Source organism: Trifolium pratense, linkage group LG6 (assembly GCF_020283565.1).
Source record: "Trifolium pratense cultivar HEN17-A07 linkage group LG6, ARS_RC_1.1, whole genome shotgun sequence".
Lineage (NCBI taxonomy): Eukaryota > Viridiplantae > Streptophyta > Magnoliopsida > Fabales > Fabaceae > Trifolium > Trifolium pratense.
The window spans coordinates 37,950,633-37,978,630 of NC_060064.1; the positions used below are offsets into that span (position 1 = coordinate 37,950,633).

General features: G+C 30.6%; 1 protein-coding gene and 1 long non-coding RNA gene across 41 annotated transcripts; one reads left to right on the forward strand and one right to left on the reverse strand.

Annotated features, from left to right (window-relative positions):
• Window positions 1-4,201: 4,201 nt before the first annotated feature.
• On the forward strand, window positions 4,202-9,504 carry LOC123889351 (calcium-transporting ATPase 12, plasma membrane-type). The gene has a single exon (XM_045938640.1). The coding sequence runs from the start codon at window positions 6,050-6,052 to the stop codon at window positions 9,227-9,229; it is 3,180 nt and encodes a 1,059-aa protein (XP_045794596.1). The 5' UTR covers window positions 4,202-6,049; the 3' UTR covers window positions 9,230-9,504.
• Window positions 9,505-12,039: 2,535 nt separating this feature from the next.
• LOC123889355 lies at window positions 12,040-27,268 on the reverse strand. Of its 40 annotated transcripts, none has more exons than XR_006802485.1 (29): window positions 26,848-27,268; window positions 26,735-26,758; window positions 26,501-26,527; window positions 26,152-26,220; window positions 25,536-25,611; window positions 25,196-25,258; window positions 25,013-25,098; window positions 23,875-23,961; window positions 22,540-22,669; window positions 22,343-22,449; window positions 21,946-22,044; window positions 21,154-21,783; window positions 21,041-21,064; window positions 20,807-20,833; window positions 20,458-20,526; window positions 19,842-19,917; window positions 19,502-19,564; window positions 19,319-19,401; window positions 18,181-18,267; window positions 18,062-18,085; window positions 16,846-16,975; window positions 16,649-16,755; window positions 16,252-16,350; window positions 16,035-16,089; window positions 15,818-15,890; window positions 15,069-15,144; window positions 14,369-14,451; window positions 13,365-13,484; window positions 12,800-13,170 (listed from the first exon to the last, which is right to left on the reverse strand). It is a non-coding gene; the product is annotated as an uncharacterized LOC123889355 (long non-coding RNA). The 40 variants fall into 40 exon arrangements; XR_006802486.1 differs by having other exon boundaries at window positions 14,369-14,444; window positions 15,781-15,890; window positions 16,846-17,031; window positions 22,540-22,725; window positions 22,987-23,961; XR_006802484.1 differs by lacking the exon at window positions 18,062-18,085.
• Between the last annotated feature and the right edge of the window lie 730 nt (window positions 27,269-27,998).

Sequence of the window (27,998 nt, forward strand, 5' to 3'; positions counted from 1 at the left end):
TGAAAAGTCAATAAACTATTAAGTACGAAGTTACTAGGTAGTTTCGCTTAGTCAACAAAGACTACCCATCTTAATCCTGAGACGTGCATTGTGACCACTAAACTAGTGTTTGAATAGTGTTTAAAGGTCAGTAAAAAAGGAAATATGAACATGTAATATGACGAATCTCTCTTTTATTTTTTAAGTCTAGTAGCCTAGTTGCTCTAAATTTCACCTTAAAGTTGAATAAATGGAGTATCCGGAGTTCGAATCCCGACTCTTGCATAATATATGCGATATTCTTACCAACTGAGTTAAGCTTACAGGGACAATCTCTTTTATTTTAAACAGTTTAAACCGAACTGAAAAAATACTTATATGGTCACATATATTTTGATCACTTCAATTTTTTTGGTTACAATCTCTTCATTTGGTTACACTCACATAAAAATATTTTTTTTTAAGACTAAAAATACATATTATTTAATTATTTTTTTCTACTTTTTATTAAACATGTGTTTGCGATCAAATGAAGTGATCAAATCCTTGTGATCATCCAAAACTTACTCAACAGACTATCTTTGTTTTGTTGTGCTCTCTAGTCTTTGGGAAGTATTGAATTTATTTTCGCGCCCCCTAACCTTCTCACGCGCTTATTGCACTTCCATTTTTACTCTCTCGTAGGTTAAGTAGCGAGTGTGTGGAAATTCAATTTGTGAGAAAAAAACAGTTGCTTAATAACCTGCAACAGAATTTACATTTTAACATGCAAACTTGTCGGCAATAAAAAAAAAAGTCCGTTATATTAAATTGATTTAATTTTTTGTGTAATAAACATATTTTTTATATAATTTTTCTGTCTAATATTTTAATTTGACTATCATTTCCCATTCTAGTTTCTGTTTTTGCAAACCCTGTAATAGAAGAGTTCACTTGTTAATTAGCGAACCCTTCAGAGACAAAAATTAGAAAAAAAAAGGTTGGATTTGATGTGTTTTTCGTGTTTTGTGGGTGTTTTTTTTTTTTTTTTTGGAAAAATTTGTTTTTTTAAGCAACCGTTGAAACGAGGGAAAATGTCGCGGGGCTTGTGTTATATAGGGCATGGGTTTGCATTTTAAAATGCGAACTGGTTGAAGGGCGTTTGCCGGTTAAATAATAATTAGTTCTTTTTTCAAACTAGGGTGTTATTTTATCTAGGAGTCACAAGTGCAAACATTGGAGTTAAATTAAGGCGCACATTGAGTTTCCTACCTAAATACTGAAGGGTAAAATTGAAACTGCAGAAGACGCGTGAGAAGTATCTGGGGATATGAAAAGAAACTCCCTCAAAAGTATGATAGAAAATGTTGTCTGAAATGGGGTTCTTTTATATTTTTTTGACATGTGAAATGGGGTTCTAGATAAAGATAAATTTGTGGAAAAAAGATATCACCTTTGGAAAAAAGTCATTGTACATTTGTACTTCTCCAATTAAGGCTCGGTTGAATTGATTTAATTTTGAGCTTCTGTAAAATAACTTATACAAATAAATAAGTTTTTCTATTAATTCATAAGTTCTTACTAACCAAAATTATATTTTTATAAGTTGTTTTTTCATAAATTATTTTAATAAACTTATAATAATATATAAAAATTTATTTATTTGGGTAAGCTGTTTTGCATAAACTAAAAAAATAAAATTAAAAAATCCACTTCGAATGGACCCTTTTTAATGTATTGTCTAAGTTATTTCAATGCGAAGTTTTGTTAGCCATGCCAGATAGTTTAGTCATTCGTGTGGTCTTCACTCTTCATAAAAGATAATTTATTTTTATTTTTATTTTTATTTTTAAAAGGGTCATAAAAGATAATTGGTTTTTTTTTCTTTTTGAGAAATAAAAGATAATTGTTTTTTTTTTACAGTAAAAAAAATTTGTTTTTAGAAACTAATTTGTTTTAATCTTAAAAATATCTTACACCACCACATTTAGTTTTTAGGCCTCTGAATTTCAAAGAAATATAATTTAATAATTCAAAGTTCAGTCACGAAGTAAGTAAAGCATGATCATCAATTTTTTTACCAAAAAATGAACTCGGATTTTCCGAAAAATTTATTTAAAAAAACTCATTAATTACCTAGTATAATCGGAATGTCACGAGAAAGTGTATGTCAGCCTCACAATCATAATGGTGTGGTGCCGAAATTTTCTCATCCCACCCACTCACTTTATCGCCTACTCCTCTAGCGCGCAAAAAAAATCGGAAAATACATTCCAGACTGTTTTTCTAGTGTAAAATTTACACTATAAAAAATTTGAAAAACGTTTTCCGAATTGTTAGGGACTAGGGAAGAAAGTGAGTGAGTGGGATGAAAAAGTTTCTATGGTGCCACACTACTGATGTCCACTAATCTACTAGCTGGCCCATTGAATTGTCACTTAATTTTCTCTCTCTTACACTTAAGTTTCAATTTCAATTGTACCATATTATAGGTTTATTTATGTCTGAGTAGATTTTTTTTAAATGTTTAAATTTGATATGTTTTGTTAACCTATTTAAAAGTATACTTTATATTGAAAATATTAATGTAATAATTTGACCTATTTTTAAATAAAAGAATGAGTTAATAGGCTAATGAGATTAAACTTTATTTTGTTGAGATTTATAATAATCTTTAGAGAGTGTAATTCTTTTTTTGTCATGTAATCAGTCCAATGGTTAGAAATTCATCTCCTTAGATGAATAAGTAGGAGATTTCGGGTTCGAATTACTGTCCCTGTATATAAAATGTCAATATCCCTACCAATTCATCTCTTTACGAGTTATGCTTAAATGGACTTAGTGAATATAATTTTATGTGACTTCTATTTTAATTTAATTTTATAATAGTACATTTATTAAGCGTTAAATATGTTTTTTATTCCTCTAAATATATAATTTTTTATTTTTAGTTTCTATAAAAAGAAATTTTAGAAATTTGGTACCTCTAACTTTTATGTTTTCATTGCGTCAAAAAAAAAAAAAAACTTTTATGTTTTCAATTTAAATATTTATTTCTTTCATTAAAATTATATCACATTCTCTAAATGACTTTTTAGGACATGTCATTGATAAGATTTTAAAATATCATTAGTTTAAAATTTTAACTATTTAATCTTTATTAATTTATCTATAAATTTACATTAAAGATTAAATCGTTAAACTAAAGATTAAATAGTTAAATTATTAAAATAATAATATATCATAAAAAAAATCATTTGGAACATGTTACATGATTGTTTTGTAAAAATCAAACGACTAAAATTGAAAATAAAAAATTTAGAGAGATTAAAAATGATTGTTAATATATTTAGAGGAACTGTTTTTTTTTTTAACCCTACATTCAAATAAGTAACACAAATATGTAGGCTAGTATGTTTAAAATTACTGAAAGAATTAGCAAATTTCTGATTTATATAAAATTACCAAATGTTACAAGTCATAAAAATTGCTTAAAAAAGATGAAGTCATTTAACAAATATTGCATCATATTAGAAAGCCTTCCACCAGTAGTTCATTATTCGTCCACCTATATAATATTACACGAAATATGAGACTCTAATATTTACGACATGCTATGATATCATTGTAAAATTTAGATCGGATATAGTTCAATTGGACAAAAATGAATTATAAGGTTGGAGATATACCTCTTTTATAAATTTATCAATAATCAATATTTAACTTTCAGCATAGCCAGTCTTTGGAATAGTTAAAATGCAAAAAAATTACACTGCCTTGCATTTTAAGGGTTTTTGGTTTTTGTGGGGGTACAATATGAATTGGATATATTCTATTGTCCTTAAAATTATATTGTTGTTTCACATTGGTCTTGTTTTTTGTCATTATTTAATGTCTAATACGTAGGTCCGCCGCAGTAATAATAGTCGACATGAGTAGGATAGGATAGCTTTAACTTTAACCATTCGTTTTGGCTTGTGTGAAACATGCCGCAAATTTGTATGTTCCCTCTCTATCGCGGTTAATGATATTCTACTTCCAAGTTGAAAAATGAGCCAAATGCAACAGCATATATATTAGATATATAAATTATTTTAAGATTTAAATTGATAGGGACATCGTACTAATATTATATGTGCAGGAGTCGGGATTCGAATCTCGGATCAAATACGGATCCAGACATAAAATTTTGGTCTGGCCAAAATCTTAAAGAAACTGCATTATATTGAAAACAAGATATAATATTGTTAAGGGCAATACATTTACAATAAAAATCGTCTACTATTCATTTCTTGAAAATGAGCTAAAATAATATCATTGTCAATTGTTCCGAGAACATCTTTTAATTAAAGAAGAGAAGAATTGACAATCACAATTGAAAATCAAAAAGAAAAGAAAGGGAGAGGATTGATTCTCACCTGAATTGAATCTGACGAAGGAGAAGGAGGAAGAATGGGAAGAACGGCGTATGGATGACAATGGCGATGGTGGACTGGACAGTGGTTCAACATTTCAAGGAGTGAAGGAGAGGAGTCGATAAGCAGTGAAAGACACCTGTACCAAGCTCGGACTATAATTTTCTTTTTTGACAAATTTGACAAATGCTTATTTTAAAATTAGTGAATATTTGAGAAATGAAAAATTAAGGGTTTGAACACGCATCAATTATGTATGAGGTTCAAATCCCGGCTCCTGCATAATACATGCGACGTCCTTAACAATTTAGCTAAGCTCACGAACGAACACACATACACTTAATTTTTTTTTTGTCAAGTAGCTTAACGACTAAAAATTTCAGTGGATAAATGGGATGTTCATGGTTCGAACCCCAACCCCGACCTCAACCCTACATATATAATGCAATATCTCTATCAACTAAGTTAAACTCATGAGAACGTATCAACTTAATTCTATTTATAAAATATAAATCATTTGAGAATAAAAAATGACAGAGTATCCAAAATTGGCTGTAACTTTGTACTTGCCGCGTGTACGCGAATTACACACGAAATCAATGTCCGTCCAGGACGGCATGACAGACAACATTACTCGGAGGAGCTATTGAGAAACTTTTCATAATTGTGAAAAGGAAATATAGTTTTTATTTTTTTTATATTTTTTAACAAATAATAAAAAAATTAAAGTTAATGTTAGGATTAAACGTGCAGCCACATCTCTACCAGGCTATGAAAAGATATTTATTTTATATTATGAAAAAAATAAATTAAAAAAATTTGAAAGTATGTCACCATCTACTTATAATAACTCTAGAACTTATCACCCGGATCAATTTATTATTAGTAATTTAGTAATATTTTACACTTTTTAAATAATTGAAAATATCCAATAAAATATAAAGTTAATTTATAAATACCCTCAACCAAGTCAAGCCAACAAAGGTTGAATTTAGTTAAAGAGTATGTATCTTGTAACATCTTATTTTATTTTTTGGTATTAAGGAATTGAACTCGATTTTTTTTGAACGATTTGTTCTAACGAAAATTCATTAGTCATTATAGCTCAATATCTTAATTAATCTTGTTTAAATTTTAAAAGAATAAAATAATTTTTTTAATAAAGATTTGTCTCTTCTTCACTCCACCTAGGTTGTGCTATGTACTAAGTATTGTATTGACTATTGAAATAGAGATAATGGTTAAGGACAACTCATTTTTATGTCATCTTCATGAAAATGCATCCCACTAAGTCATTTTTCATTCCACAGATCATGCAGTTCTTCTTTTGAAATTTCCACTATACTTTACTTCAATTTTAATGTGTATAATTATCAAACTTGTAAATTTCTTCTCTGCAAAACCATTTAAATTACTCAGCAAAAATGTGTTCATACATTAAAAAAGTCCTTTAACAAACTTTGACCAAATTAGATAACAACAAAAATAATAGTGTATACTCATAGTTTTGCTAGGAAGTTTCATGGAAACTATTTCATGTACCCTTTAACACGAAATATCAAAGTTTGTGTATATATATAAATACATGGCCATCCTTGTATCTTAGAATGAAGATCTTTCCTAGTCTTTTCCTCAAACTAGATACTTCTTCTCATTTTCTTTAGTCACAAATCACCATGTCTAATAATCATAATCTACAATATGATGGTAGTTCATTTATCATTGACATCACAAGTACCCTTAACAAAGTCACTTCTAAATACACAAACAATGCAAAAAGAAGATGGCGTTTTGCATATACAGCTATTTATTCTAGAAGGGTTATGCTTTCTCTTGCAAAAGAAGTCATATCTAGAAAAAATCCAAATCACTATGCAAAACTCTTTCACACAGAATCTTGTTCTAGTTCCAATACCACTCTTGATATAATTGAACCACTAATTACAATACATAATGGAACCAAAACCAATTTGGTTTCTGATTTTGTTGATAAAACCAAACTTGCTGATATGGTTAAGGACAAAAACTTGAAGTCCTTAAGTGAGTTTGGTGGAGTTGAAGGTGTTGTACATGTTCTTGGAACAGTTCATGACAAAGGAATCATTGGAAGTGACGACGATATTTTGAGGCGGATTGAGTTGTTTGGTTCAAATACTTACAAAAAGCCACCACCAAAAGGTCTTTTACATTTTGTGCTTGAAGCTTTCAATGATACAACTATTATCATTCTTCTTGTTTGTGCTGGTCTTTCCCTTGGTTTTGGCATAAAAGAACATGGAGCAGGGGAAGGTTGGTATGAAGGTGGAAGTATATTTCTTGCAGTTTTTCTTGTTGTGGTTGTAAGTGCATTGAGCAATTTCAGACAAGAAAGACAATTTCACAAATTGTCTAAGATAAGTAACAATATCAAAGTTGAAGTTGTTAGAAATGGAAGGCCACAAAAGATATCAATCTTTGATGTTCTTGTGGGAGATGTTGTTTCTCTCAAAATTGGTGATCAAATTCCAGCTGATGGAGTTTTTTTGTCAGGTCATTCATTGCAAGTGGATGAATCTAGCATGACAGGTGAGAGCGATCATGTAGAGATTGAGCCTTTAAGAGCTCCATTTTTGTTATCCGGTGCAAAAGTTGTGGATGGATATGCTCAAATGCTTGTGACATCTGTGGGAAAAAACACATCATGGGGTCAAATGATGAGCTCGATAACGCGAGACACTAACGAAAGAACCCCGTTACAAGCGCGCCTTGACAAGTTAACCTCTTCGATCGGAAAGGTTGGACTTGCAGTAGCGTTTCTTGTTCTTTTAGTGTTGTTGATTCGTTATTTTACCGGTAACTCGCAGGAGGATAAAGGGCATAAGAAGTTTCGAGGAAGCAAAACAGATATAAATGATGTTTTAAATTCTGTTGTGAGTATTGTTGCGGCTGCAGTCACTATTGTGGTTGTAGCAATCCCTGAGGGTTTGCCATTGGCTGTGACACTCACACTTGCTTACTCCATGAAAAGAATGATGGGAGATAATGCTATGGTGAGGAAACTTTCTGCCTGTGAAACTATGGGATCAGCAACAGTTATCTGCACTGATAAAACTGGTACCTTGACATTAAATCAAATGAGGGTCACCAAGTTTTGTCTTGGCATTGAAAACTTTACCGAAATATTTTCCAATGCAATGGCTCCAAAAGTTCTTGAATTGTTCCATCAAGGAGTAGGCCTTAATACAACTGGTAGTGTCTATAATCCTCCATCAGGTTCCGAACCTGAAATTTCGGGTAGTCCAACAGAGAAAGCTATACTCTTGTGGGCTGTATCGGAATTAGGTATGAACATGGATGAAATGAAACAGAAACATAAAGTCCTTCATGTTGAAACATTTAACTCAGAGAAGAAACGAAGCGGCGTTGCAATAAAGAAGGAGAACGACGACAGAGTTCATGTGCATTGGAAAGGAGCTGCAGAGATGATACTAGCAATGTGTACAAGCTATACTGATAGTAACGGAGCGAGGAAATCCCTTGTTGATGAAGAGCGGAGAAAAGTTGAGACGACAATCCAAGGTATGGCTGCTAGTAGTCTAAGATGTATTGCTTTTGCTCACATGGAGATTTCAGATTCAGAAGGTAATGATTATATGATCACAAGGGAGAAAAAAACACATCAAATCCTAAGAGAAGATGGATTGACCTTGCTTGGCATTGTTGGTCTCAAGGATCCATGCAGACCAAACACAAAGAAAGCTGTGGAAACTTGCAAAGCTGCAGGAGTTGAAATTAAGATGATCACCGGCGATAACATATTCACCGCAAAGGCAATAGCAACAGAATGTGGAATATTAGATCCTAAGAATGCCAATGCCGGAGAAGTTGTGGAAGGTGTGGAATTCAGAAATTATACAGAAGAAGAGAGAATGGAGAAAGTCGATAAGATCCTAGTAATGGCAAGATCATCCCCTATGGACAAACTTTTGATGGTGCAATGCTTAAGAAAGAAAGGCCATGTAGTTGCAGTCACAGGCGATGGCACGAACGATGCACCTGCATTAAAAGAAGCTGATATAGGACTTTCTATGGGAATCCAAGGAACCGAAGTTGCAAAAGAAAGTTCTGATATTGTTATCTTAGACGACAACTTCAATTCGGTTGCAACTGTTTTAAGATGGGGAAGATGTGTTTACAACAACATCCAGAAATTTATTCAGTTTCAACTAACAGTGAATGTTGCAGCACTTGTGATAAACTTTATTGCAGCAGTTTCGTCCGGCGATGTTCCTTTAACAACAGTTCAACTTCTTTGGGTGAATCTCATTATGGATACATTAGGTGCTTTGGCATTAGCAACAGAAAGACCTACAAAAGAGTTAATGAAGAAAAAGCCGATCGGTAGAACCGAACCTCTTATCACAAACATTATGTGGAGAAACCTTTTAGCTCAAGCTTCATATCAAATTGCAGTTCTTCTGATTATGCAGTTTTATGGAAAATCAATCTTCAATGTAAGTAAGGAGGTAAAAAATACACTAATCTTTAATACTTTTGTTCTCTGCCAAGTTTTCAACGAGTTCAACTCAAGGAGTATGGAGAAACTCTATGTATTCGAAGGCATTCTGAAAAACCATCTGTTTATTGGAATTATTGGTATTACTATTGTTCTTCAAATCTTGATGGTGGAACTGCTAAGGAAATTTGCTGATACAGAAAGATTAACATGGGAGCAATGGGGAATTTGTGTTGGCATTGCAGTTGTTTCATGGCCACTTGCTTGCTTAGTAAAGCTCATACCTGTTTCAGATAAACCTTCATTCAACTATACTAAGTGGATTAAATTATTAGTTGTTAAGATTAAGAAGGCTTTTTAATTTTACCTCAAAGTTGTAATGATATTCCAAGTATCTTGGAAACTTGAATATGAGGCATTAGAGTATATAGCACGTATTGAAATTCAAGACCCTTTTGTTTTTGAAACATAAGGGATATGTGAAATTTTTTAGCAAATACTTTTATATAGGCCTAGAATTTTGGGTAGTAATTGTGGTTGAAAAGTTCTAGGAATGTGAGAGTATGTAATAAACTAGATTTCCCACCCGTGCGACGCACGGGGAAGAATTTGTTTATACCATATGGTTTTATATTTCGTTTGTTAGTACGACCAATAAATAATTTCACATAATATCTAGATATCATTATAAATTAAACTAAATATAATACGACATTGTCATTAGATTAGAGGAATAATCATTATACAACTCACTCATTATGTAAGTCATCTATAAGGTTGATTGAAAATCAGACTAATAACAACATAATAAAACAATATATGGTTCTTAAAATATAAGCTACATGACTTTAATGCACTTTTGAGCCCCCTATTTTGAAAAACATGAACTTTTGATCCTTCAATTTATAAGCCAACTTTTTGATCTCCCTATTTTGAAAAACTTGAACTTTTGATCCCCTATTTTAAAAGCCAACTTTTTGATCCCTTATTTTGAAAAGCATGAACTTTTGATCCCCTATTTTAGATTTTTCTGAATTTTAGTCGCCGAAGTCAATTTGGTCAAATTTATGCTGATGTGCCAAGCTCATTAATTACGTGGTAGTATCTATGTTGACAAAACACTTCCATGTCTTTAATTTTTTTACGTCAAATATTTTAAAAGTATTAAACAATATATTAATTAAATAATTAGTTAATAATAATTATAAAAAAAGTAAAATTAACCTCAATACATATATATATAATTAAAAATTCTTACCATAAAATATATATAATTAAAAATCAGTAAATTACCCCAAAAAAAAATTAACGATTGAGAACAAAGTCAATGAACGATTGAGAGAGAGCGAACAAAGACGAAAGATGTTAACACCAGCGTGATGATTTGTGTTTTTGATTTCTTAGGGTTCCATTATTTGGGAACCAACATTTGCTTTTCTGACTTATTTGAGTAAATTACTGATTTTAAGTTATATAATAATGTATAGAGGTTTCTTTTAGTTATTATTATATAATGTAAAGAGGTTTATTTTATTGTTTTTTAATTATCATTAATTATTTTATTTTTTAATACTTTTAAAATATTTAATTTTTAAAAAAGTTTAATGACATCGAAATGTTTTTTAATTATCATTAATTATTTTATTTTTTTAATACTTTTAAAATATCATTAATGAGCTTGACACATCAGCAAAATGTTGACCAAATTGAGTTGGAGGACTAAAATTCAGAAAAATCTAAAATAGAGAATCAAAAAGTTGGCTTTTAAAATAGAGCGATCAAAAGTTTAGGTTTTTCAAAATAGAGGATAAAAAAGTTGTCTTTTAAAATAGGGGATCAATAGTGCATTAAAGTCAAACTACATTAAACAAATGATCAAGGCAAACATTAACTCATCTTTTTCCTGCCCAAATGAAGAAAAAAATGTGTGTATAAGTAGAGATCTCAAACTAATGGGTTGGACCAAATTAATAATAGCACCTCCAACTTCTTTAGAAACATTAGGTCATCATTTTTCTGCCCAATTGGAAAAAAAAAAGTGCGTATAAGTAGAAATCTCAAGCTAATGGGTTGAGCGAAATTAATAATAGCACCATCAGTTTCGTTACAAACATTAGTTCATATTTTCTCTGCCCAATTGAAGTAAAAATGTGTGTATGAGTAGAGAGTTCAAGCTAATGGGTTGAGCCAAATTAATAATAGCACCCACAGCTTCATTACAAACATTAACTCATCATTTTCCTGCCCAAATGAAAAAAAATGTGTGTATAAGTAGAAATCTCAAGATAATGGATTAGGCCAAATTAATAATAGCACCACATCTTCGTTACAAACATTAGCTCATCATTTTCCTGCCCAATTGGAGAATTTTTTTTTTTTGTATAATTAGAGAACTCAATAGGTTGGACCATATTAATAATAGCACCCACAACTTTGTTACGAACATTAGCTCATCCTTTTTCTGCCTCATTGAAAAGAAAATAAAAAAATGTGTATAAGTATAGATCTCAAGCTAATGGGTTGGGCCAAATTAATAATAGCACCCTCAGCTTCGTTACAAACATTAGCTCATCTTTTTCATGCCCAATTGAAAAAGAAAAAAGTTTGTATAAGTAGAGATCTCAAACTAATGGATTGAGCCAAATTAATAATAGCACTCTCAGCTTCGTTACAAACATTAGCTCATCCTTTTTCTGCTCAATTGAAAAGAAGAAAGAAAAAAAATGTGTATAAGTAAAGATCTCAAACTTAAGTATGTAAATAACATGAGCTCTATGACACTTTTTTTTCCCCTCTCCAAATTTGTACTATTAGCATTCCTTTGAATGAAACATGTAAGAATTTAGATAACTAATATCTTTTATATCCTTTTAATTTTAAGCAAATTTGTATAATAATTGATAGGCTTGAAAAAATAAGAAACTCCTAAGAAATCATAATACGTAACATTTGCATAATACAAACATTAATTATTTATATAGGCAAAGAAAACTTAGTTTAACAATTAACTATATAATGAAATAGAATATGAACTTAAAGAGAATGTGGTATATCTTAAAAAATTAATGTTAATATAGGAGAAAACAACATTTTGCAGTCACCAAGGTCAAGTTCTTGAATGAATTTTCAATATATTTCTCCTTGTATCTCTCCTTCTCTGAACATGATATATTGAAAATGGGAAGCCACTTAGCTACATCCAAAGAAAACTAATCCTTTCAATTACTTTGTTCATCCTCACTTGCACTGACATTTCAATAAAATGTAATACATCAACAAAGGCTAATTTTGAAATTAAACCAAGTCATGAAAAAACCATAACCTCCAAAACAGAGCTGATGCATATTTAGTTATTTTTCAATAAAGTGTTATATATCAACAAAGGCTAATTTTGAAATTATCAACTTATGTGTCTATGGCTTAAAAATATCAGGAAGGTTTGTTCATGGAAATGAAACACTAACTAAAATTTCCTACTAATAAGACATATCTTAATATATTGAATCAAACTAACTGTCACTCTTCCTATTTAATGGCTGATTTATATGCACATAAGGAAAAGGGGAAAGAAACCAAACATATTCATTATTGTGACAAAAAAAAACTCAATCATGTCATGTACTTATAGGTTTATTTTTGTAGCACTACTATGCTAATACATGAGTAGTGAAGATAAACGACATCAGTGCAGTGAACTATAATGCTTAGTGAACTTTAATGCTTACCCAACTAAGTAAAAAATAGATTTTTTTATATTGAAATTAATTCATGCTCTTGGGGAATGCTAAAACATTTAGGCATTTAATCACAAAATGCGCGAATTATAGATACAATTTCACGGTCTGTGACTCTGGAAAGCCTGATCACAACTTGGTTCAGCTCGGTAGCTAGAATCATAATTTGTACGCGGTCTATCGTAGAAGCAAGAGAGTTAAGGAATGAACAAAATTATGGCATACATATGATTCTTATTCGTTTATGCATAGAACTGTCACATTTACAAAATCTGATCATAATCAAAATAAGTACCAGGGTGACTACTGGCTGGGACAGGGAGAAATCCTGTTCTAATTTTAGTATTTAAAACATAATAAAATGTGAAATGAACCTTATTCTATAGAGTCAATATGACATGGAACAAACATGTTTCCTTTTGCTGAAAATATATATATTCTGATTGTTGTAGGACAATTTAGACGCACGCAGCCAATGAGATCAGTGTTTGGTTTTTGGCTTCTTCACAATCATCGCAGTGCAATGAGCATGATGAGCACAGTAGTCCTTAGACTACCTAATACCGCCCTGCAATTAAATTCAATCTCAAAGAATAAGTAAATAAGTACCTATATGTTAAGCGCCTATGCGAACAACATTTCATTAAGTTGTTTATCCGAACATGAAGTATTTATCAGACACTCATTTCAATCAATGATTGTAAATTTGTAATGCAATTGAATGATAAATGAATGATAAATGTGATCAGAATGAACTTGTACCTTTTTATAGCTCCATAACCATGACTACCAAGAACCAATATTGAAGCATGGTGCTTCTCCACAGCATCACAGAGAACATTTCTAGCATCACCTTCCACCACTTCTACTACTATGTCTTACCTGATAAAAAAACTATATCAAATGATAATTCACATGTTTGCCCACACAATATACTGAATTTTGATTGTAAGACATCAGAAATTAAGTAAAATTATATAGTATTAACAATGAATAATTATACCTCTCGGATGAGTAACATAAACATTTGAAGCCATTATTAGAATTAAGGTTAATTGGTATACACCGACAGTGTAAAACTTTTTCACACATGTATCAAATCATAAACTAACCTATAAAAGTGACATTATGGTGTCCCCCAAAGTGACCTATGAAACCAAACCTCTTCAAAGAAGTAATAAACTAATCACCATAAACTCATGCACACAGTCAACTCAAGAACATCCCAATAGAAAATAAGTATGAGTTTCCTACACCATTCACTTAATACACTAATTACCTTTAGAGAAACAAAAGGAAATAACATTAATTGCCTTTATAGATACTAAATTGAAGTTAGGTAACAATCAATACTTTATAGAACAATACATTTACCAAATGTAGTCATATGCATATAAAGTTTAAAGGCGGTCAATAAAAAATAAATACAAAACATGAGAATAAATCAAATTAGAGTTTTCAAATACAATGAAAGCAAAACATGAACAGAACAAAATAAACAAAGAAAATCTAATTAATTCTATCTTTTAAATCTCCAATCACATTTTGAATATCATACAATAGATATAGACATTAGCCAAGAGTAGCCTTAATTCTCAAAGCACACAAAGAACAAAGTTGATGCACATTCCAAACTTACAACGGAAATTGGATGAGCTAGAGCAAATTTAGATTTCAATGATTTATCTATGTATTAAAATGCTAACAGTTATAAGAGTTTACTGTATCAATGTCAGAGAGTGAGGAATGTAAAATATTTTACTCACAATAATACATGTGCTCAAAGGAAACATGTTAATTTTGCTCCATCATATTCTTAGTTACCATCCTTTGAACTCAAACCTGCAACCTTAGACAATGAGGGTGTCAAAAATTAGCACTTAACATTGTAAAACATTAATATGAGATTAGTCTAATTCTCTTGGAAATTCAAGCTCTAATCTTCTTGGAAAAAATAGCTAGCACTTAAAAGTGTAGCATAGAAAAGTTGTTGCATGTATGACATCTTAAATTTTGAGGGTTAAACATAAGGTTAAAATCAAAACTATCAAATCACTATACTTTTAATCTATGATTTTGAAAAAATAAGCAACATAAGAAATGCAGAGATAAGACATAAATGAAATATTTCATCAAACTACAAAACATGGGTTAAAATTGAAGGCAAGGATAGAATTAAACTCACTTTACTTAACACAGGGCAGCAGAGCAGGAAAAACAATTGCTCTAAATTTAAAAATAACTAAAAATTATATTGGGTACATGAGAACAAAAACTATATTTAAAAGTAATTATCTGAAAGTGAGAAACAATGCCATCATGTTGATCAAAACTAAATGATAAATTTGGAGCACTATACAACTTCACATGTAACAACACATTGAACTGGAAAATTAAAACTTTAAATTAAAAAAACACATAGAAGCGATATATAAGTTGTGTTTAAGACAGAGTAAATAAGCTTACCTAATATAATAATCATGAGGCACGTAAACTTCATTTAGAGGACCAAAGTAGTCAAATAGTCTACAAATCTTTTGGCCTGCAAAGTGCAAATAGAGTATTATAGTTGATTTCATACAGTTTTTGCAAAAATTTAAATAAATCATTTAAAAAAATATGATGAAGAAGACACCATTTTTATAAAATTTCTTAAAGTTGGTGATGTAAAAGCTAACAAATTATCTATTTTCACTAATTCTTTCACTAATTGCATACAAATGATAGTATAGAAAATCATAAAAAAATAATACCACAATTGAATGATATATAAGACCAAAAAAATAAAGCCAAAGAAACTGAAACAAAAAAACAAAAATCGGTGGTCTACTCTGTCGGCGACAAACGATCTATAGGAGAATCTGGAAGAAAGGAAAAATGCAATCAAAGCTATGTACCTCACCAACTCTCACTAAAGTAAGGAATTCAAATAATGACAATAATCCTTTCTATCTAAATCAAACTAAAAGTAATTAAAAGTATCAAACTATAAGTGGTCTACTTATACGGTGACAGAGGCATCACAAAAACACTATCCACAATGAAGTGTTTGTGCTACATTAGATGTAGTTGTATCAAATAGTACCTTTAATTTTAAGTTATATATGAAAACAAAGAACAAAATGAAAGAAGTGATGATCATTTCATGATGAAAAAAAAATGGAGTGATTGATTATACCTCTGATGTAGTTGTGGTATTATAGAATAAAATATACCTCTGACGAACCAACAAATTTAGTATTTCTGCATAACCAAATAGCTTTAGAGATGCATAACCAAATCAATATTCTGCAAGAGAACCAATAACCAAATAGCTTTAGAGAATAAAAAGAACTGTAACTATAATTCCATAACAGTATCTTAGCTTGACTACTAATTCCACAACAATATCAAAATTGAGTTGCTACATTCAAATTGGTCAAATTCACTTACATATCAACTTCTCAAATTGAGTTGATATGATCGTTCACCTTAACTTTACATAAACCTGAAAAAGGGGAGCAAAGAAGAAGCTACATATAAGTAAAAGAAGCAAGCTAAAGAACAATTCATAATTACGCTTTGGCTAAGAGACTCTAAAGGATGGTTAAAGGTAATGAAAATGACCAATTCTAGAAATCAATTAAGAGATAAGTGAGAGGCAAAAGACCTGTAACGCTTTGAGGTTTCCATCGTACAAATAATGCCATCTTTATTGGGTGAACTTTCATTCTATAAGCAACTCAGAATTAGTTCCTAGCTTACACACCTGAAATATTGATAAAGTTACTCAAACTATAGAATTCATGCAATTCAATTTCAGACAAATCTACTTCAACAAAACAAAACATCAAATCCACGATATAAAGCTAAATTCAAATCAGCGAGAACAGATTTGTCGCATTGTAAAACAAACAAACAACCAAACATTCAATCACATCACAAATTCTCAACACAAACAACAAAAATCACAATCAAAATACGTTGATTAGACTTTTTTTACTACAAAATCGAATCAGTCTAAATTTCATAATCGAACTCAACATCAAAATTTTTCAGGTAATTACCTCAACTCACGAGTTAGTCGATGTTCAAGCTTCAAGTTCGAGCTTCCACAGAGGCGACCCCAGCCTTCTTTTTCCACGTCTCGATCTTAACAATTCAACCAATAGATCTAATATAATAAATAAGTAAGCGTAAATCAAAAACCTAAAACAGAATCGATGAAAATTGTATTGGCTAGAGAGAGAGAGTAGTAGGTTACCTTTGAAACTCAAGAAAATCACTACTATTATCCCTTGTCGCTTTCTCTGTGTCTATTGGGTCTGATTAATTAACCGCATCTTGCCTAGAAAAACTCTGTCACACCTCAAGAACCATTTGACTAAAGATTCCTAGTGATTTCATCAATAATTCATTATTCATGCCCCAGAATCAATTCAACAACACTCTGAAAATCAAATTCTTCTCAGAAACATATAACAACCATAGCTAATGAATCGATAGTTACATCTAGTATATCAAAATTAACACAAATAAACATATACTGTAAATCTTTATTTCACAAATAAACACAAAATTAACCATGTAATGAAAAATATTATGATAAGAACATACATCAGTATAATGATAAGAATATACTATATACATCACACTGGAAAAAAAAAGATTGAAAAAAAAAATTAACCATTATTATAAAATCTAACTAAACCTGGAATTCTGAAAAAGTGGTGTGCCGAGAAAACCATCTAAATCCCATTAACAACTCCTAAGAAGTAGGGATTATTGACTAAAAGATAGAAACAAATCCTAATAAATATGACAACTAACCAACAATATTTTCAACAGAAATTCTAAGTAGGGAATATTTTCAATAGTTTTGCATATTGAGACATTTGGTCAAACACTTTGTCGGTGCTCACTTTTACAATAAAAAAAATTGAAAATCTTATTTTTTTTGGTTGTCAATGAGTAAGTGACTCAATCTTGATTAAAAATTAGGCATGGACATTAAACTCTGTCCATAACCTTAGTTCCATTCTTAAAACTATTCATGTCAAAGTAAAATACTCTATAGTCTATATCAAGGTTGACCCTAAGTTTCTATGATTCTATAATTTAAACAACTCAATGTTACAAATTATGGAAAATTTGAAGGAACGATAATAAATTGCTAGTGAGCAGTGAAAGCTACTAAATTGATCACTGTCATTACAGCAAACATGTGATATGCTACTGAGAAGCAACAGCACTATCTTCTTGAACAACATTTTCACCTTCCAATATATGAATCATTTTTCTATCTTCCAAATGTTAAGAAAGACAAGCTCTGTATTTTTGCCATTCGGAGACACATTCTTCTTTGTCATACTCCAAGAAACTTACTCAAATTTAATTAGCACTATACTCTATCACATACTCAAATTAAAGTTCAGCTAAATACTACTCAAATACAATCAATTAAAGTTCATAAAACTTACCCAATGAAACCCTAATTTGTGAACCTAATGAACAAACAATAACATTCCAAAAAAATAAATAAATCAGAATATGAAATCAAATGATGAAATAAGGAAGGGATTGAGAAGCAAGTTGAAACCTTTCTATTTGAAGAAGTTGAAGAAACCTTTCTCCATGCTTATACATCAAATCCATACAAAAGTATCTTCATAAGGTTTTGTGACTTCTGAATCCAAATATACAAATAATAATCATGAAAATCATCTTCACAGCAATATATATTATTGATATTATATGCACATGCCTAACAAATAATAAGTGAGTTGAAACATTAATCTTTGATTTTCTTAGTTTACTACCTACTCAATTAAATTTAGGAGTCAAAAGAAGTCTGCATGTACAAAACCTATATTTTCCGATAAAATTGAATTATGAGATGAAAAAGAAAACAAAAACATAACTACTCAAATCTCAAACATCAACTAAAAACTACTCAAATTTATAGTTCAGAAAACTTAGTGAACTCATAAACATTTGCTATTGTTTTTGTGAAAAGTAAAAGAAGATTACAAACTACAAAGCAGATTATAAACATTTGCTTGTTTGTATGGCAATTAAGATACACCAAAACTTAAAAAAACGTTGAGAAAAGATGAAGCAAATTCTCATCACATTAGGAAGGAACCGGAATCGGGATAGTTGTTTTGATCTCCTAAAAAGTAGGGATTATTAACTAAAAGATAGAAACTAACCAACTGTATTTTCAACAGAAATTCAAAGAAAAAAATAAATAATCAAAACTCATGAAATAAAGTAAGAGGGCGAGAGAGAGAGAAAGTGATTTGAATTTGAAATTTGAATTGAGTACAGAGGAGTTTGCAGCAGCGTGAAAGTTGTTTCCTGCTAAAGTTGTTTTAGGTTGCAGCGTGAAAACGACAACACCCTTGACCCCTCAATTTGATAGTCTTCATTCCCTCAATTCAAATAAGATATTTCGAAATAAAGTAAACTAAAAAATATGATGGATCTTACAAAGTGCCAAAGTTTATGAACAAATATCTCAACTTCATAAATCAATAATCATCACTTGACCTTTATCATCATACACCAAACACTGAAATCAATAGTTTCTTTCTAGCTTATTGTTCTTTCCAATAAAAGTGTGAAGTAAAACATATGCATAAATGATGTACCAAAAAACAAAAGCATAAATGAAACCAATTTACATGTCCAATCACAAAAAAACTTTCAACCCCTACACATGTCTATTTGCTTACCATGTGAAAGACTCTCCAACAACCTTTTTGGAAGCATTATATCACTTTCAACCCTTTTATGCAACCATTTATCAAAAGCTTTGCTGCTATAAATTATTGTGAATCAAACATATCAGATAGTTTATCAAACATTCATATTTTCACAAAGAATTACAACATTAGATAAAGAATTCACAGCTCTACTTGGTGGTGATATGATTGAGTATAATTGATTATCTCATCAAGGACCAATGTTTTACCAATAACCTGAATAAAAAAGTCAAAGTCGTCAGGAATATATTCAGCTCATCTTATAAGAGATTTACAAACACAAATATTTACATGAGAAACAAAAACTATATTTAAAAGTAGTAATCTGAAAGTGAGAAATAATGCCATCACGTTGACCAAAACTAAATGATAAATTTGGAGCACTATACAACTTCACATATAACACATTGAACTGGAAAATTAAAACTTTAAATTAAAACAACACATAGAAGCTATATATAAGTTGTGTTTAAGACGGAGTAAATAAGCTTACCTAATATAATAATCATGAGGCACGAAAACTTCATTTAGAGGACCAAAGTAGCCAAATAGTCTACAAATCTTTTGGCCTGCAAAGTGCAAATAGAGTATTACAGTTGATTTCATACAATTTTTGCAAAAATTTAAATAAATCATTTAAAAATATATGATGAAGAAGACACCAATTTTATAAAATACCTTAAAGTTGGTGATGTAGAAGCTAACAAATTATCTATTTTCACTAATTCTTTCACTAATTGCATACAAATGATGGTATAGAAAAGCACAAAAAAATAAGACCACAAAGCCATCATTTTTTCCTATTGAGACATTTCCTCAAACACTTTGAGTGATCACTTTCACAATCAAATGAGAGTTTTCAGATACAATGAAAGCTATGTAGTTCACCAACTCTCATTAAACTAAGGAATTCAAGGGATGACAATGATTCTTCCTATCTAAATCAAACTAAAGTAATTAAAAGTATCAAACTATAAGTGATCACTCAAACAATAGATCAATTCCATTGAAAATTAGAAATCTACTAATAAACAATGGTTTAACTACAAATCATAATAAGCTAAGCAAGTATACCTTTAGGAAAACCATCAAAACTTGGTTTAACTTACATCTAAATTATGGCACAGAGAATTATCCTTCCAATATGCACAATCTGCTACACCACCTTTAAGTAGTAGCTGTAGAACAACACAAAACAATCATGCTAAGTTCATGTCTTAACTTTACATTTGGATACACTGAAATTTAAGTTCCAAACAGAACAATTAAATCATGCCAAAATCTGATAGAGCACAAACAAATTAAGAAATTAAGAGTCATACTAAAACTAACAAATGGTTCAAAAAATAAGGAGAAATGAATAACTTGTGATGAAAAAAACAATAAATAATGGTGATAAAAGATTACACACATATTCAATTTTAAAGATTCATAAAAGAAAAAAGAAAAAGAAAAAACCTTTCGTTGGATTGGTGTGTTAAGAACCTGAAAAAAATACAGAGCAACATAGCATCTATATGAGATTGGCAGCAGAATCAAATCAAACAAATAAAGAACAATAGAAATCAAACCATGAACTCTAATTTGTGAACCTGAACAAACAATAAATTGCAAGAAGAAAAAAAAAATCAAAAGTAGAATATGAAATCAAATCATGAACTTCCAAATTGACGAATCGTAAATTATCGTTACCTGAAGATTGCGATGGAAGTGAATCTGTGAGAAAAATAACATATTAACTAATCATTAACGGTGGAAGTTAATCTGTACCAAAGTGAAAACAAAGAGAGAAAAAAAATTGTTACCTAGATTCTGGGAGATGAAGCAGAGAAACGGACGAAGAAATGAATGTTGAATGAAGGTGAAAGCAATGTTAAAGAATGTTAAAGAACGTGAAAGAAGAGGGAGAGAGAGAGAGTGTGTGATTTGAATTTGAAATTTGAATTGCAGCAGCGTGATAGTTGTTTCTTGATAAAGTTGAATTGAGGGCAGAGCATGTGAAAACGACAAGACACTTTTGCTTCTGACCAGATTTTGTTTGCTTGCCATCCATGTGGGCTTTTTGGACCGGGCCTTGCATTTTCGATCCAGTTTGCTGGCCCTTTGATCATTTGTTCATCATTTTTTCCCTCCATTATCAAATTTGAAAACATTGCCTAAATGAGGTTAAAATTTTGTCTAGACATGAAACTTCAAATCCAATGTGGACTATCTTAGAGGATGACACCTGTTTTTTTTTGCTATCTTTTTCAAATTGAAGTTTCATGTATCATTTAAATAACAGTAACTATAATTCCATAACAGTATCTTAGCTTGACTACTAATTCCACAACAATATCAAAATTGAGTTGCTACATTCAAATTGGTCAAATTCACTTACATATCAACTTCTCAAATTGAGTTGATATGATCGTTCACCTTAACTTTACATAAACCTGAAAAAGGGGAGCAAAGAAGAAGCTACATATAAGTAAAAGAAGCAAGCTAAAGAACAATTCATAATTACGCTTTGGCTAAGAGACTCTAAAGGATGGTTAAAGGTAATGAAAATGACCAATTCTAGAAATCAATTAAGAGATAAGTGAGAGGCAAAAGACCTGTAACGCTTTGAGGTTTCCATCGTACAAATAATGCCATCTTTATTGGGTGAACTTTCATTCTATAAGCAACTCAGAATTAGTTCCTAGCTTACACACCTGAAATATTGATAAAGTTACTCAAACTATAGAATTCATGCAATTCAATTTCAGACAAATCTACTTCAACAAAACAAAACATCAAATCCACGATATAAAGCTAAATTCAAATCAGCGAGAACAGATTTGTCGCATTGTAAAACAAACAAACAACCAAACATTCAATCACATCACAAATTCTCAACACAAACAACAAAAATCACAATCAAAATACGTTGATTAGACTTTTTTTACTACAAAATCGAATCAGTCTAAATTTCATAATCGAACTCAACATCAAAATTTTTCAGGTAATTACCTCAACTCACGAGTTAGTCGATGTTCAAGCTTCAAGTTCGAGCTTCCACAGAGGCGACCCCAGCCTTCTTTTTCCACGTCTCGATCTTAACAATTCAACCAATAGATCTAATATAATAAATAAGTAAGCGTAAATCAAAAACCTAAAACAGAATCGATGAAAATTGTATTGGCTAGAGAGAGAGAGTAGTAGGTTACCTTTGAAACTCAAGAAAATCACTACTATTATCCCTTGTCGCTTTCTCTGTGTCTATTGGGTCTGATTAATTAACCGCATCTTGCCTAGAAAAACTCTGTCACACCTCAAGAACCATTTGACTAAAGATTCCTAGTGATTTCATCAATAATTCATTATTCATGCCCCAGAATCAATTCAACAACACTCTGAAAATCAAATTCTTCTCAGAAACATATAACAACCATAGCTAATGAATCGATAGTTACATCTAGTATATCAAAATTAACACAAATAAACATATACTGTAAATCTTTATTTCACAAATAAACACAAAATTAACCATGTAATGAAAAATATTATGATAAGAACATACATCAGTATAATGATAAGAATATACTATATACATCACACTGGAAAAAAAAAGATTGAAAAAAAAAATTAACCATTATTATAAAATCTAACTAAACCTGGAATTCTGAAAAAGTGGTGTGCCGAGAAAACCATCTAAATCCCATTAACAACTCCTAAGAAGTAGGGATTATTGACTAAAAGATAGAAACAAATCCTAATAAATATGACAACTAACCAACAATATTTTCAACAGAAATTCTAAGTAGGGAATATTTTCAATAGTTTTGCATATTGAGACATTTGGTCAAACACTTTGTCGGTGCTCACTTTTACAATAAAAAAAATTGAAAATCTTATTTTTTTTGGTTGTCAATGAGTAAGTGACTCAATCTTGATTAAAAATTAGGCATGGACATTAAACTCTGTCCATAACCTTAGTTCCATTCTTAAAACTATTCATGTCAAAGTAAAATACTCTATAGTCTATATCAAGGTTGACCCTAAGTTTCTATGATTCTATAATTTAAACAACTCAATGTTACAAATTATGGAAAATTTGAAGGAACGATAATAAATTGCTAGTGAGCAGTGAAAGCTACTAAATTGATCACTGTCATTACAGCAAACATGTGATATGCTACTGAGAAGCAACAGCACTATCTTCTTGAACAACATTTTCACCTTCCAATATATGAATCATTTTTCTATCTTCCAAATGTTAAGAAAGACAAGCTCTGTATTTTTGCCATTCGGAGACACATTCTTCTTTGTCATACTCCAAGAAACTTACTCAAATTTAATTAGCACTATACTCTATCACATACTCAAATTAAAGTTCAGCTAAATACTACTCAAATACAATCAATTAAAGTTCATAAAACTTACCCAATGAAACCCTAATTTGTGAACCTAATGAACAAACAATAACATTCCAAAAAAATAAATAAATCAGAATATGAAATCAAATGATGAAATAAGGAAGGGATTGAGAAGCAAGTTGAAACCTTTCTATTTGAAGAAGTTGAAGAAACCTTTCTCCATGCTTATACATCAAATCCATACAAAAGTATCTTCATAAGGTTTTGTGACTTCTGAATCCAAATATACAAATAATAATCATGAAAATCATCTTCACAGCAATATATATTATTGATATTATATGCACATGCCTAACAAATAATAAGTGAGTTGAAACATTAATCTTTGATTTTCTTAGTTTACTACCTACTCAATTAAATTTAGGAGTCAAAAGAAGTCTGCATGTACAAAACCTATATTTTCCGATAAAATTGAATTATGAGATGAAAAAGAAAACAAAAACATAACTACTCAAATCTCAAACATCAACTAAAAACTACTCAAATTTATAGTTCAGAAAACTTAGTGAACTCATAAACATTTGCTATTGTTTTTGTGAAAAGTAAAAGAAGATTACAAACTACAAAGCAGATTATAAACATTTGCTTGTTTGTATGGCAATTAAGATACACCAAAACTTAAAAAAACGTTGAGAAAAGATGAAGCAAATTCTCATCACATTAGGAAGGAACCGGAATCGGGATAGTTGTTTTGATCTCCTAAAAAGTAGGGATTATTAACTAAAAGATAGAAACTAACCAACTGTATTTTCAACAGAAATTCAAAGAAAAAAATAAATAATCAAAACTCATGAAATAAAGTAAGAGGGCGAGAGAGAGAGAAAGTGATTTGAATTTGAAATTTGAATTGAGTACAGAGGAGTTTGCAGCAGCGTGAAAGTTGTTTCCTGCTAAAGTTGTTTTAGGTTGCAGCGTGAAAACGACAACACCCTTGACCCCTCAATTTGATAGTCTTCATTCCCTCAATTCAAATAAGATATTTCGAAATAAAGTAAACTAAAAAATATGATGGATCTTACAAAGTGCCAAAGTTTATGAACAAATATCTCAACTTCATAAATCAATAATCATCACTTGACCTTTATCATCATACACCAAACACTGAAATCAATAGTTTCTTTCTAGCTTATTGTTCTTTCCAATAAAAGTGTGAAGTAAAACATATGCATAAATGATGTACCAAAAAACAAAAGCATAAATGAAACCAATTTACATGTCCAATCACAAAAAAACTTTCAACCCCTACACATGTCTATTTGCTTACCATGTGAAAGACTCTCCAACAACCTTTTTGGAAGCATTATATCACTTTCAACCCTTTTATGCAACCATTTATCAAAAGCTTTGCTGCTATAAATTATTGTGAATCAAACATATCAGATAGTTTATCAAACATTCATATTTTCACAAAGAATTACAACATTAGATAAAGAATTCACAGCTCTACTTGGTGGTGATATGATTGAGTATAATTGATTATCTCATCAAGGACCAATGTTTTACCAATAACCTGAATAAAAAAGTCAAAGTCGTCAGGAATATATTCAGCTCATCTTATAAGAGATTTACAAACACAAATATTTACATGAGAAACAAAAACTATATTTAAAAGTAGTAATCTGAAAGTGAGAAATAATGCCATCACGTTGACCAAAACTAAATGATAAATTTGGAGCACTATACAACTTCACATATAACACATTGAACTGGAAAATTAAAACTTTAAATTAAAACAACACATAGAAGCTATATATAAGTTGTGTTTAAGACGGAGTAAATAAGCTTACCTAATATAATAATCATGAGGCACGAAAACTTCATTTAGAGGACCAAAGTAGCCAAATAGTCTACAAATCTTTTGGCCTGCAAAGTGCAAATAGAGTATTACAGTTGATTTCATACAATTTTTGCAAAAATTTAAATAAATCATTTAAAAATATATGATGAAGAAGACACCAATTTTATAAAATACCTTAAAGTTGGTGATGTAGAAGCTAACAAATTATCTATTTTCACTAATTCTTTCACTAATTGCATACAAATGATGGTATAGAAAAGCACAAAAAAATAAGACCACAAAGCCATCATTTTTTCCTATTGAGACATTTCCTCAAACACTTTGAGTGATCACTTTCACAATCAAATGAGAGTTTTCAGATACAATGAAAGCTATGTAGTTCACCAACTCTCATTAAACTAAGGAATTCAAGGGATGACAATGATTCTTCCTATCTAAATCAAACTAAAGTAATTAAAAGTATCAAACTATAAGTGATCACTCAAACAATAGATCAATTCCATTGAAAATTAGAAATCTACTAATAAACAATGGTTTAACTACAAATCATAATAAGCTAAGCAAGTATACCTTTAGGAAAACCATCAAAACTTGGTTTAACTTACATCTAAATTATGGCACAGAGAATTATCCTTCCAATATGCACAATCTGCTACACCACCTTTAAGTAGTAGCTGTAGAACAACACAAAACAATCATGCTAAGTTCATGTCTTAACTTTACATTTGGATACACTGAAATTTAAGTTCCAAACAGAACAATTAAATCATGCCAAAATCTGATAGAGCACAAACAAATTAAGAAATTAAGAGTCATACTAAAACTAACAAATGGTTCAAAAAATAAGGAGAAATGAATAACTTGTGATGAAAAAAACAATAAATAATGGTGATAAAAGATTACACACATATTCAATTTTAAAGATTCATAAAAGAAAAAAGAAAAAGAAAAAACCTTTCGTTGGATTGGTGTGTTAAGAACCTGAAAAAAATACAGAGCAACATAGCATCTATATGAGATTGGCAGCAGAATCAAATCAAACAAATAAAGAACAATAGAAATCAAACCATGAACTCTAATTTGTGAACCTGAACAAACAATAAATTGCAAGAAGAAAAAAAAAATCAAAAGTAGAATATGAAATCAAATCATGAACTTCCAAATTGACGAATCGTAAATTATCGTTACCTGAAGATTGCGATGGAAGTGAATCTGTGAGAAAAATAACATATTAACTAATCATTAACGGTGGAAGTTAATCTGTACCAAAGTGAAAACAAAGAGAGAAAAAAAATTGTTACCTAGATTCTGGGAGATGAAGCAGAGAAACGGACGAAGAAATGAATGTTGAATGAAGGTGAAAGCAATGTTAAAGAATGTTAAAGAACGTGAAAGAAGAGGGAGAGAGAGAGAGTGTGTGATTTGAATTTGAAATTTGAATTGCAGCAGCGTGATAGTTGTTTCTTGATAAAGTTGAATTGAGGGCAGAGCATGTGAAAACGACAAGACACTTTTGCTTCTGACCAGATTTTGTTTGCTTGCCATCCATGTGGGCTTTTTGGACCGGGCCTTGCATTTTCGATCCAGTTTGCTGGCCCTTTGATCATTTGTTCATCATTTTTTCCCTCCATTATCAAATTTGAAAACATTGCCTAAATGAGGTTAAAATTTTGTCTAGACATGAAACTTCAAATCCAATGTGGACTATCTTAGAGGATGACACCTGTTTTTTTTTGCTATTTAGTGTTGCTCATTTGTGTAGTTTTAAAGATATAATTTAAAGATATAATTGCCTGTATCTAATTTGTGAAATTGGGTGGGTAGGAATTAAGCTAAATGTGATATATTCATGTTAAATTCTCTTAAGTGTAGTAAAAAGTATATAAATTATTAGGGTTTGAAACCTTCAAATTTGTATGAACAGAGTTGTATTCATCAGTTGTTATCACTGGTATATGCTATTATGATGTTGTTGCTATGCTAACAAACTGGTATGCGAGAATTGTAATTTTTGCAGTAATGCTTCATTATATACAATTTTTCTTGGTCTGTATTTTTTTTTTTTTTGTCAAATTGTTTAATGGTTAGAAATTTAATCTTTAGGTGAATAAATGGGGTTTCCGAGATTCGAACCTCAGTTCCTGCATATTAATGTGACGTCCATACTAGAGCTGTCAAAATGGGCTAGCCCGAATGGGCCGGCCCGCCAAGCCCGATTTTTTCCCGGGCTCGGACATTGAAAATCCTAGCCCGAATTATTTCCGAGTTTTTTAGCCCGGCCCAACAAAGCCCGATTAAAATATGGGCTAGCCCGAATGGGCCGCGGGCGGCCCGCAAGCCCAAAAAAATTAAAATTAAAAAAATAAAATAAAACATAAATATAAATAATTTGTTTTGGATGATTTGAAATTAGTTTGTAATATAAATTATAAAACACCATCCGTTACTTAAG